Source organism: Cupressus sempervirens, chromosome 5, assembly GCF_028749045.1.
Source record: "Cupressus sempervirens isolate cs-2001-9-10 chromosome 5, ASM2874904v1, whole genome shotgun sequence".
Taxonomy (NCBI): domain Eukaryota; kingdom Viridiplantae; phylum Streptophyta; class Pinopsida; order Cupressales; family Cupressaceae; genus Cupressus; species Cupressus sempervirens.
The window spans coordinates 65722708-65735940 of record NC_143122.1 but is presented as its reverse complement, the minus strand read 5'-3'; the positions used below and the strand labels follow the sequence as shown (position 1 = coordinate 65735940).

The window sequence follows — 13233 nt, the reverse complement described above, 5'->3', positions numbered from 1 at the left end:
CCTTATTATTCTCAATACAAATATTATGAACGTGAAATATGGTGAAATACAAATAGAACGTATAAGTAGGAGATATTTTCCATAGCAAGTCAAATTGTGATATTGCTATCAAGATTCAACTATGTACCATTCATCACCTAGATCTAATGTGTGTTGTGTGTTCCATTCATTCTCATGAGAGATGAGTTCTATGAACCACCACTCATGAAACATGGATCAATTAGTTTGACTCAAGAAACTACACAGTTGAATCCTGACAGCAATATCACAAATAGAATGTAATCAAGAATCTTTGTTACATAGGTTTATGGATTTAACTTTATAATATTTCTTGACATGATTGTTTAAGAACATACTACTTCATATATTATGAAACATTAATGTTAAAAATTTTGCAAAATCAAATTTCAAAATCCATTTATATTGAGTATGAAAAAATCATATTATCAATTTAATCATTTTTTTTCTTAATAAATAAGTGTATCTCATTTTATTAAAATATAAACAAACACATATTCACACGCTAAAATAAGAAAAACAACTAAAGCGAGTTAATTTGAGTTAATTAAAGCAAAAAAATGCATCATTCACCAAATTTTAAAAAAACAAAAAACACAATGGATTTTTATTTAAAAAATTAGCATTTTTCGTCATGATCTACATATTTTGTGGTACAAAACAACAACGATATTGGGAAAAAAATAGTCTATTTTCACAAATCTCAAGAAAAAAAAATTGACACTTTTTTTTTGTCTTTGATACATTTTATCTCTAGATTAACCAACGCCTTTACTCCATACATTACTCCAGCACAAGATAATGTACAATACATTATCTTAATTATGATAACTTTATCCTTTCTCATTTTCCTTTCACAATTTTTTTCATCGAATTTACCCCATATATTAGAGGGATTAGCCAATACTTATTTTAATTATGAAAAAATATATTTTTTAATACGTTTCTTGTTCCAAACTTGTATATATTAAATTAATCTATAGAGCAACTAGAAAGTTTTTATTATTCATATGTAATCATTGATGTATATTTTATTATATTATGACGACTTTTCCCATTCGAAAGGCGAGGATTGCCACAATTTTGGAGTAGCCCATAGCTGTTCGCATTGCATCTCGTTAAGCACACTCTCTAGGAATCATACATTCCAAAGAAACAGTTGATATTTTCGGTCTGCACAATTTTATCACATCGCCGATGAAGTTCTTCATGTTGTCTACATCTATCTGACGGAAGTAACCATGAACGTTAAAATAAAAAAATTGCAAGGAAATATAGAAGCGATATTCCCATTAAAAATATTGGCGACAAAATTAGATCTTAAATCTATGTTAGAAATGATTTTTCTTTCAGTCTAAGACGCATGATAAGAAGGCTCAATCTCATGAATGATTTGAAGGAAAAAAAAAAAAGTTTTTTCCCTCAAACACCATCATGGAGAGCTCAGTATTTTCAAGGTGTTTATTGTTGATGATAATCTCAAGCTGTTTGAATGGCTTGTTTCGTTTGGGGTCAGGCGAGGACACAAATTATGTGATTGGAGTTGGGAGCTATGATATAACTGGACCAGCAGCAGATGTAGTGATGATGGGGTATGGCAACGTATTTGAACAGAGGGCTGCTGGGATTCATTTCAGGCTCAGAGCCAGGGCATTCATTGTTGCAGAGGCAGAAACAGATGAGAGTGGTGGTAACAGAGTAGTGTTTGTCAACATGGATGCTTGCATGGCATCGCAGTTGGTCACAATCCAAGTATTACAAAGACTCAAGAATAGGTATATCAAATCAAATTATTATTTGTAGGGTTTTTTGTTTTCTTTAATTTGGATAAATCGGAAAATATAAATATTAGAAAAAGTTTTATATCTTGATGTCAAGATCAACAAGTGTCGTGTAGTGGCTAGTACTTGCCTTGTTAGAAGTATAGTCATAATTTTTAATAATTTATTTCATTTTTTTTAGCAATTACAAACCTAACTTAATTGAAATGTTATTTATATAATATATAATAATATTAATTATAATTATAAATTGTATAGAATAAATATTTTTCCATTGTAACATATCCTACTATGTTCTATATTTAATTCTTGTATTATGTATCATATATTATTAAATAAAAATATAAAAGTAATATCAGTATTAAACTACTAAAATTATTTTGAAAAATAAACATGAATGTCACTTTGTATTTCTAAATGAAGTAAAATGTAGTTAGAAAATATATTTTATATTTTTTAAATTAAATATTGTTTATGAAGACTTTGTTAAAAGAAGATGTAGTTTAAACAAATAGAAAATAATTCTTTGTAATTGGTTCAACTAGATTTAACTAATAACTAATTAAACAATATTGATTGCACTAGTATTTGCCTACCGAGTGTTCGAACCATCACAATATGTCATTGTTGACTATAGTTGAAATAGACTTATTCTAATTATCTTATTTTTCTTTAGAATTGCATAGCTCATGCTAAAGAATGGTAAGAGATTGTCCTTAATGAATGAAAGCAAAGGTATGAGGTATATCAAACCAAATTATTATGTGCATAGCTTTTTGTTTCTTATTTTTTCCTTTGGTTTTGATTTTGAAAAAATCACATATATAAAAGGAAATATAAAAAGCAATTAGGAAAATATAAATATCAGAAGATGTTGTGAATCTTGATCACAAGAACAACAACTAATTAACTATCACAATATGTCATTATTGAATATAGGGTCAGCCTTAAACATCACAGACTAAGGAACAAATTAAGAAAACTGCGGAATATAGTTAAAATAGACTTGTTCTGATTATTGTAATGTTATTTTTCCTTTATTACAGTATATATAACTTATGTTCTATTAAAGACAAAAAAATTGCATAGTCTATGCTAAAGAAAGTAGGAGATTGTCCATGCCCAATGTGTGTACTCAGGATAGTTTTCTTCTATGTTTTATATTATTTAAATGATTGAAAAGTTGTATGACTCAGAGTAAAGAATGAGAAAATAATTGGTATAAAATAAAATATTTTGTTACCATTGTAGTTTCAAATATAGGTATTTTAGAATAATTTATAAAAAGGCTCAAAGAATTTGTAGTTTTATTATCATGTAGTTTTTAGTTTTGTATTTTTTCCAAACAATGTATGATGTGTTGTTTAGAGAACATACAGTTTCGTCTCTAAAATCATTTAAAGAAAGGGATTATGTTGGTTGTTTCAAATAGTTTTTCAATAGATTTCATTTTGATGAATGTGCTTTTGTTCTCTTCTTCTAAAATATCCATCCTTATATTGTTTTAGAGAACAAATGAACTACATGATCCATAGTAGAAATATAGAAAGACTTGTGATCTTCCACTTCATGAAAGATATCTTCCAATAGTTTTCAAATGGATTCAATTGTTATATTTATATTGAATTTTATTAAATATTTTATATTACTTTAAAGAATAAAAAATGGTGTAGCTTAATAATAGCCAAAAACATTGAAATTGAAGGAGATAAAAGTAAAATGTTTTTCTTTTATTATTGTTAAAATCTCATTTTCTAATCTGTTTCAATTCTAAGATCAACTTTGTAGACGAATGAAATACATAAAATGCATAGATATTTTGAAACTTTTGCTTTTAGTATCATTTTATGTTGTATTTTATGTATCATTTTATGTATCTCTCATTTTTAATTCTTACAAGCATTAATCTATCCATAAATCTAATAACACAAATATAAGAAACCCCATTTAAAAAGAAAACGTTTATACCTTCATCTTGTTAGTTGATGAGAAATCTAAACTCTTTAATGATATACTTATTGCAGCTTTAACTAGAACATCAATTTACTTTGAGCCTAAGTCCCCTTCAGTGAGAGGAAATAGATACTATGATAAATTGTGTAATATCTAAAATTTCATATGGATGCAATAGAGTTTTGTTTTTTTAAATTTTTTTTAATAAGCATTGCTCTAATTTGTTTGTCCAACATGACTATCTAAGTCATTTCTTCTGTGTCAAATTGGCTTATTTTAAACTACTATTATGAAAATAAATCTCATCCAGTTCAGCACTTTAAGTTTAAAGCTTACTGGAATTCTCTTTCACCATTATGGTGGAATGGAATAAATATGACCTGTAGGTCAAAAATAGCAAATGAAAAGTCATGAAAATCATTAATTTTAGTGTGCTAAAGAATTCCTTCTATATTTCATAAATTAATGTTCAATTTCTTGATGAATGAATTAGTTGCTATCATCTTAAATCAAATAGTCAATACACTTTGTTACATATCTTTTTTGACAAAGTAAATCCATTAAGCTAATTATATGCTCAATTTCCAATCATCACTATTCACTATTCTTTTAAAATTCAATTAGAAATATACACAATAGAACTTGAAGTAGCAAAACAAATATATTTTTCTATATTATTTATCATATGAATACTTATTAGCATGTATCATGTTTTTCCCATCTTTAAATTTAATAAGGTTAACAGTTTTTCATGTTCACATCAAGAATTCATAAGATTGTTCTATGTACGACTAATTCACCTAAGCAAATATCTCAATTTCTGTGTATGACTAATTCGCCCAAGCGAATATCCCAATTATTCAATATCCTTTGGGAGAACAGGCTATTCAATTAAATGTCCTTATGCTTTCAATGGTCCTTTTCTTTCTCCCTGGCAACAAAGGATGAGATGATAAAATGAAAACTGGTATTTTAGAAGCGTTTCCACGGCAAACTTGTTACGAAATTCTTTAATTGTTGACCAAAAGTATGTTTGGTCAAGCTTACCAAATTTTATTGAATTGCATTTACTGCACCCCACAATCTTTTGTGTACTGTCTCGGATAGATTATCTCCACAACCTTTTATGTTTGTCTCAGACAGATATAGAAGAATCGTATCAACCTGTTCTTAAAAGGTTCACTATTGTATTGAGTAATTCCCTTAATTTTCAAGCTGGATTTTTACCACCTCTTACCATCCTAGTATTCTATTGTTCATCACCTTTCTATTCTTGAAACCGCTTTCAATCTTTCTTCTTACTAAACTAGAACAAAAAGTTCACATTAAAATTATTACAATATGGAATCATTCTAGGATGACGGAATCTTCAATAAAAATGTCATACGAATGTGTGGAAATTTGCATTGAAAAAGAAAGTGGTCTTTGTGAGGTGACTCTGGATTCTATTGAAGGCCTAAAGCTAGTTATGTATGTGTACTATCAATTCACAAAGCAACTGTAACTATGTCAGTAACATAAAAAGCGAACAAGTAAATATTGTTTTTGTTGTAATGGCTAAGTCACATGCCAATTTAGTGATTCGGATCCTTTTGTGAAAGGTAACCAGGAAATATCTTTCCATTTACTTTATATATTGTTTAAGTTCTGTACCCCTAAGATTAAACCTCACGATCAAGCTCAAAGTCAACCAGACCTTCCTTGTCCATCATTTGCAGCGTCCAATTTCGCATATAAGAATGGTGAGGGAAACCTTACAAGGTCTGAAGCATTTATTATGGTCATATAACTTTTGTGAATCATTTCAGTAGCTTTAAATTTCATGAACAAAGTTTCGCATAGGACTTGGCTCTTTGTTTTTGTTTTTCTTATGAAGTTCATAGAAGACTACAAGCCATATTTTAGCTAGTAAGTTTTGACTGATACATTAATATCTGAAAAGTAAACATTATTGTTTTCTCTCTATGTTGTTTTGAAACAGATACGGAGACTTATACAATGAGAAGAATGTGGCTATAAGTGGCATCCACACACATTCTGGTCCAGGAGGGTACTTTCAATATAAGTTTTACTCACTTGCAACGCTTGGATTTCTGAATCAATCTCTCAATGCTATTGTGGATGGCGTCGAGCAAAGCATTGTAAAAGCTCATGAGAACTTGACGCCTGGCTCTATTTATGTTAACACGGGTACATATTTTAAACTCAACAGATCTTCAGAACCAAATGTCCTTGTCCATTTGTTTAGAAGCTGTAAATTCATTTATTGATTTCTGATCAGAATTCTATTAATTTATACTCTAGAAGCACTCCATCAAGAAAATAAAACTTCACCAATCCAAAAGGGTGACCACTACATTTATGTTTTAGCATTCCCCTCTCCTGAATAAAATCACTTTGAGAATGTGCTTGTGCACTTTGTGGGAGTTCTGAGCTTCCCTAAACAGGGAGACCATATTAGTTTTATTTGAAAACTTTGACGTTAAATGTTGAAATCTTCCATCTCGTAATTCTGATAACACAAGTTTCTTGAAATTGAGCGCTTTCCTTAGCCATTATAACACCTCCTCTAAGAAGCACACACTATTAACAATAAGGTGAGTACATATGTTTGGAACCATTAGTGTACTTACATGTTTGTGAAGGTTGATGTGACAAAGTAGCTCTCCCGAACAAGTGAAATGACATGATGGGATGTAAGATTTGCAGGTGAATTGCTCGATGCTGGAATAAGCCGAAGTCCAAGTGCATACTTGAGAAATCCACCAGAGGAACAAGCAAAGTACAAGCACAATGTTGACACGGACATGACATTGGTAAAGTTTGTGGATTCTCATTCAGTACCTATTGGTAGTTTCAATTGGTTTCCTACACATGGGACATCAATGAGTCGCCACAACACACTTGTCAGTGGTGATAACAAAGGAGCTGCAGCAAGATTTATGGAAGACTGGTATATGCAGCAAGTGCACGCCTATTCATCATCAACACAAAATCCAAGCACTGTGTCAAACCCATCAAGCAGTATACACTCACAGAAGACAAAATCAAGCATCAAATCAATTAGAGGTATGCTAAATTTAATACATTTTCATCTCATTGGATCAACTATAGGCATGTTTGATTAGCAATTGACTGTCTTTATCATATGCAGACTTCCCGGTTTATCATACAAACTGCAGATCTTCTTTGCACATAATATGAAAAAAATATGGTCTTTTATCATTTCCAATGGAACTGTGCCGTTCTAGACTCACACCTCATCCCTGTGGAAAGTTTATAGATATGCATATTTCTGTTAGAGAATGGCAGCTTTTCTCACCTACATAGAGTCTTGATGTACTAACTTGTAACTTCCAACCCATCATTTAAGGTAGAGGGCAAGTTATAGGTCTTATCTTTCTAGTTTAAATGGTTGATCTATAGCATATATGCATGTAATTGGTTGCAAAAAGTCAAGGCATCTAAGATGATACACAGGCTAAAATGATTGGTTAGAAGATATAATCCAAAAGTGAGACTTTGGAAACTTCAATATAAAATGTCTTTCCATGGAAGTCTCTGTGCTTTAGTAACACTGCTGCCTTGTTTTCCATTGACATTTTGTCATTGTATTGCAGCTACAATTACAAAAATGGGAGGAACACAATGCGACAAGTCATCTAGTACAAAGTACCGAGTCCGTAACTCTGTAAAAACAGCGACCTTTGTTGCTGCATTTTGTCAATCAAATGTAGGTGATGTCAGTCCCAATGTGAAGGGAGCATTTTGTGCAGATACAGGATTGCCATGTGACTTCAATACCAGCACTTGTAATGGTGATAATCAATTATGCATTGGCCAAGGACCAGGGTAATTCACATCTTCCTTCCCTGCTAGTTGGGACCGAGTTTAATACATGCATGTGTACATTTTCATGTTTTCGTCTGCCTTTCCGTTGGGTCACCCTGGGAGATGTTTTCTCATATTTTCAATTACCAGGGTAATTCACATCTTCCCTCCCTACTAGTTGGGACCAAATTTAATACATGCACGTGCACATTTTTCATGTTTTCATCTGCCTCTCCATTGGATCACGCTGGGAGATGTTTTGCTTATATTTTCAGTTACTATTCTAGTGGCTTATAGTAACAAGTGAGAACATGTAGCAGTAATTTTTGTACAGAGTTTTTATGTCATATGGTAAATATCAGGGATCTCCCAAATAAGAAATGGCAATAAGTACCTAAAACAGGGGTTAACATTTAGAAGCCTGGAATGAATATATTTTTAGTTCTTTTTTTTAATCCCGCTCATTTGTCATTTTGCAGCTACCCAAATGATTTTGAAAGCACAAGGATGATTGCTGACAGACAGTCTAAACAGGCTATTGATCTTTTCACCAGTGCAAAAGAAAAGTTATCAGGAAGAATAGATTACCGTCATGTATACCTTAACTTCACTAACATTCCAGTGAATCTTACAGATAATCAAGAACAAATGGTCACAACATGCCCTGCAGCACTCGGACCTGGTTTTGCCGCAGGTACCACCGATGGTCCTGGATTTCCTGACTTCAAGCAAGGTGATACCGAGGTAAACAATGCCTACTGTAGTAGAAACAAAACATATCATATTGACTATCAATGAAGTAAAACTTTTCACTCCTTATATGATATGCACTGTTACTATTAGTAAATAATAAACAGTGGCTTACAGAAACCTACTTACAACGATTAAAATAAGGATGAAGACATTTTACTGGCCCGCACAAGTGCTGCATTGAACTGGGTCTTGCCAAGCCATCTATATCCTCAAAGATGCCAATCTTTTTATATCTTCGAAGATAGAAACTCTTATATATTTCTAAATTTCGTGCAGACTAATCTTTGTAATGATTCAATTTTGTTGGACATCTACATTGCCAGTGCCACTTTACCACTATTCTAAATTTATTGTATTGCTACGTTATCCATGCCATTATACTAACCATAAAGTAAATATCATTCTATTGTGTCAGATTAGTGAAAAATGGAGGAAAATCAGAGATGCGCTGAAGAAACCTACAGAAGAACAAATTAATTGTCAAAAGCCAAAAGCAGTTTTGCTAGATACTGGAGAAATGTTTGATTCAATTCCATGGGCGGTAATGTATTGTTATAATCCGTCAGATGACTCTTTTAGTAGGCTGTAAGAAGAGAATCGCTAATTTCAGGTTAGCACTAGCTGGCCAAAATTTGAAGCGTTTGAGGCCCACTAAGTAATTTTAACAGATGAAAAATAATGTCCAAGGAAGCAAAAAATAATAATTCAAACATAAGAGATTCAAGATGATTTTTTTAATAATGATAAATTTTAATAGGTCCAATTGATTGACAATGTAAACATAACCATGAAAGTATAATCCTTGTAGCTTATATTTAGGACTACATAATGATTTCAAAATCGAATTTCCATGTGCTGTTTAAGTTGATTAATTATGATGGATGCAAATACCATTCTTTACTAATTTAGTGAATTTATATATATATATATATATTGTTCATGCAGCCTGCTATCCTTCCAATTCAAATTCTAAGAATTGGCCAGTTCATCATACTTTCTGTGCCAGGAGGTATGTAAGCTTTCACTATCATATACCTTTTCATTAGGTTACAAGTTAAAACATGGTTGTATCAAAATGATATTTATAAGAAATTATTCATCTCTAACTTAATAGAAACATAGTATAAATTCTCCACCAAAAAAAGAAACCTAAATTCAAATTCAGAGCTTTATTATAAAATTCTTCCTACCAATGACTACCATAACCCTGACCATGTGCATATGACTTGTCTTTACTCAGAGTTTACAACTATGGCTGGTAGGCGACTACGAGAAGCAATCAAAGAGATGCTCATTGCGAATGGAAATGGAGAATACAATGACAATATTCACATTGTAATTGCAGGGCTTACCAACACATACTCTCAATATATTACCACTTATGAAGAATATCAAGCACAACGATATGAGGTAGATTTGTCCTTGAGCTTACTTACCTTGAGATTTACTATGACGTAAGTGTAGACAATAACATAGTTCTGCCAGATAACATTAGATAGCTGGCAGGTCATAAGGAAGTGCACCGTATATGAACTCCGTGCCCTCAACTCAACTGTTGAAAGTAAATAACTTATATTGGTGACATTGGCAGGGAGCTTCCACTTTGTATGGTCCACACACTCTATCTGCTTATATCCAAGAATTCAGAAAGTTGGCAGAAGCAATGGCAAAGGGAAATAGCATTCCTGATAATGGTCAATCTCCCCCTGACCTGTTAGCAGATCAAGATGACATATTAGGGCCTGTTTCTCCTGATCAGATACCATCCAGTGCAAGTTTTGGTGATGTCAAAGAAGATGTATCAAACACTTCATACAAAATAGGGGATACAGTTTCTGCTTCTTTCTGGTCAGGAAATCCGAGAAATGACCTTCTCACAGAAGGCACATTTTCTGTGGTTGAAATTTATGATGGCAGTGGAAAGTGGATCCCTGCATATGATGATGATGATTTTAGTGTATTCTTCAAGTGGGCACAGCAAAATGATACATTTTATGGTGTTGCCACACTTCAATGGTCAGTACCAGATTCTGCAGTTATAGGTACATACAGAATAAGGCATTTTGGTGCGGCAAGCATTGAAGGTCAACATCCTGTCATTCAATATTTCACCGGCACATCTAGTACATTTTCCATTTCAAAATAAGCTAGCTGCTTCAAGTCACATAACTGTTTATCTACAATTTAGATTTGCATAAACCACAAAACTCACTTTGTAGCTCAACCACAATGGGCCTCGTGAAGACGCTGCATGGTGCTGAATTTCATGTTTGCCTGTCTTACAATCATTTTGGTGCATTTAAGATGAACAAATCTTGAAAATGGTTGTACTCTCATCTCAAGTAATTTCGTTATGAAGATAGCTTTAACTTACAAAAGAAAAATTAAAAATGGAATATTAAATTTGAATGTATATAAACTTGTAGGAAAATAAAATACAAAACACATACAGGAACCTAAGGACAAAACCTTAATTGATTTAAAATTTTATATTTTTGAAGAAACTTGTGAATAATAAATATAAACAGAGATCTGAGTAAATTTGCGAAGGTAATTGAGTTGACAAAGACAGAAATAGATCTTAACTTGTTTATGGTGTTATGCTATGTACCCCGGGGACACATCCCCATCCAAAAAGCCAAGGTTTCCAAGACGGGTACGTCCCCTGGGACAGTTATGTTATGTCCCCCCACCATCCCCAATTAGGCAAAAAATGCAGGGGACGTCGCCAGTACTTGGGGACTTCTAGGAGGAAAAGGGGGACAGCTGGCTATCCCCGGTACAGAAAGGGGACGTCCAGAAGTCCCCTAATGTACCAGGGACGGCCGGCCATCCCCATTTTTTGTGAAGCTTTAAAAAAAAAAATTAAAACAAAAAAAATTATTTTGTTTGTCCCTACTTGGTTGTTCAGTGGGCTCTGCCCTTCCAAATGCCCTAAAAGGTTTTAAAAGACCACATTGTGATTATTTTGTCATTTATTTAGTTTGCGTTTGAAGTTGGAGTGTGTTGCAGCTGGCTGGGGTTTTCATTTTGCAAGAAGAGGAGGTGATTTTTTTGCTTCCAAGAGCTTGAGCAGCAGTCTGCCTCATTTTTCTATATTTTGTTTTCTATGTTGAACTTGAACATCATGATGAAACTTTATGGCAGCCCTCTAGCCTTTGGGCATATTTAGATTTCCAGATTTTTATGATATTGTTCATAAGTATTTTTGTTCACATATTGATATGCATATTGACAATTAAGTACTGAAATCGGTTATTATTTCCTAGATGGCATCCAAATGGTGTATGTTAAAGTCCTATAATGTTCCACTGACATGCTTTGTGCTTAGTTTCATATGAATGACATGTATATTTGCAAATTTCAGTGTATATTTTAAAACTTCCCAACATATATATATAGCCACTCACCCCCCTGTCCCACCATCCCCGTCCCACCAACTAGGCGGAACATAGGTGATATGTCAACTTTGACAACTTTAACTGGCTGAAAGACTGTGACAAGAAATTTGAACTATGATCTGGTATTAGATCAGTGATTAGGAACCTACGGTAAAGATATTCTCAGCTTTTTGAGGCCTGGAACTAGGTCATGCCCATGGCTCTATCCTTGAACACTTTGCTTCTGCACACTCTTGTCTGCTGCTCAAATTCACTTTCAAGATTGGTGGAGTCTTTTTGCCTATGTTTGTACTTGCATTTGCAAATTAGTGGTACCAAAAAGCACACATGGTATGTATACTTGCATTTGCAAATTAGTGGTACCGAAAAGCACACTTCAGTATGTATGGTAAAAACGGGGTAGACCCCATTGACTCCCTTAATAATAGCAGTCAAACCCTGTTGTAAATGATCAAAAACACACCAAGAAGAGAATGCAAGAATGTTGATAATACTGAAATTGAGCTGAGACATATGCAATTATAATTTGGAGCAGGTTTAAATGATTTTTCCTAACAATGGATAATCTATTGATGATTAAAATTACCCCGGATGATGTCCTTGAAAACACGTTCAAGATGCACATCTTGAGACCCTTGATGCACACACCAATGAGTGACAATCAAACTTGGGAGAGTTGGCGTGAAAGCAAGAGATTTGAAATTCAAAGCTGGAGGACTAGTCCACATGCAGATTTTTGCTCAATGGATAGAACTGTGTGGGACCTAGTCTAGGGAGGAAGAAAATCTCTTAATTGATAGATGTAGCATATGAGTGATGGTTCAGGATTACGGTCAGCTAATGTGCTCAAAAATCAAATTGGGTTATAAAACCATACATTTACAACATTCACACAAAATGACATAAAAGGAAACAGAAATGTACAACATATGGCCTTGTAGAACATATGTTATATTTTATAAATTTTGGAATTTAATCATTCTCAGACATCAGCTATAATATTTTCGAAGGTCTGAGGATTTATCTAACTTAAGAAAATCTAAATATCATGGTTTTACCTAAAAATTTGTAGGAAACCTGCAATTTATCAGGAAAACAAACATCCTTCAAAGATCCTTTTTTGGCAGCATGTGAAAATATTTATGAGAAAGCATGGCAATCATCAAAACTGCCCTTTCACACATGTAGGCTCATTCACAATTTTAGTCTTCAATCTAAACCAGACTGCATTTATGCTGTAGGGATTAGGAAGACGAATTGTGGTAAACTTAAGGGTTAGGAAAACCAAAATAAATTAATGATGCATGTGTATATAACAAATTTCAACCCCGCAAATCAAGATTCTGGCTTTAACAGAATATGCCTGAATATTGATAGATTGATATGACTGGATTGGAATTTTGTATCCTTAATCCATGATGCATCTAATTCGCACCTTATATGACTGCTTCAAAACTGAAAGGGTCTACTTTCCAGTATAGCACGCAACCCAGATA

General features: G+C 33.0%; 1 protein-coding gene across 1 annotated transcript; it reads left to right on the top strand.

The window, feature by feature from the left end:
• The first annotated feature begins 1452 nt into the window (after positions 1-1452).
• LOC149554568 (neutral ceramidase 2-like) lies at positions 1453-10694 on the top strand. Its single transcript, XM_089833486.1, has 9 exons — positions 1453-1793; positions 5734-5942; positions 6462-6821; positions 7373-7604; positions 8063-8327; positions 8752-8877; positions 9282-9345; positions 9577-9746; positions 9928-10694. Exons 1-9 carry the CDS (start codon positions 1453-1455, stop codon positions 10480-10482), a joined length of 2322 nt encoding a protein of 773 aa, XP_089689612.1. The 3' UTR covers positions 10483-10694.
• Positions 10695-13233: the final 2539 nt, after the last annotated feature.

What these genes read in the sequence shown, in the direction of transcription:
- LOC149554568 (XM_089833486.1), top strand. Translation starts at nt 1,453, where the DNA reads ATGGAGAGCTCAGTATTTTCAAGGTGTTTATTGTTGATGATAATCTCA. An exon ending in CATACTTTCTGTGCCAGGAG is followed by an intron (nt 9,346 to 9,576) that starts GTATGTAAGCTT and finishes GTCTTTACTCAG; the next exon opens with AGTTTACAACTATGGCTGGT. An exon ending in ATCAAGCACAACGATATGAG is followed by an intron (nt 9,747 to 9,927) that starts GTAGATTTGTCC and finishes TGACATTGGCAG; the next exon opens with GGAGCTTCCACTTTGTATGG.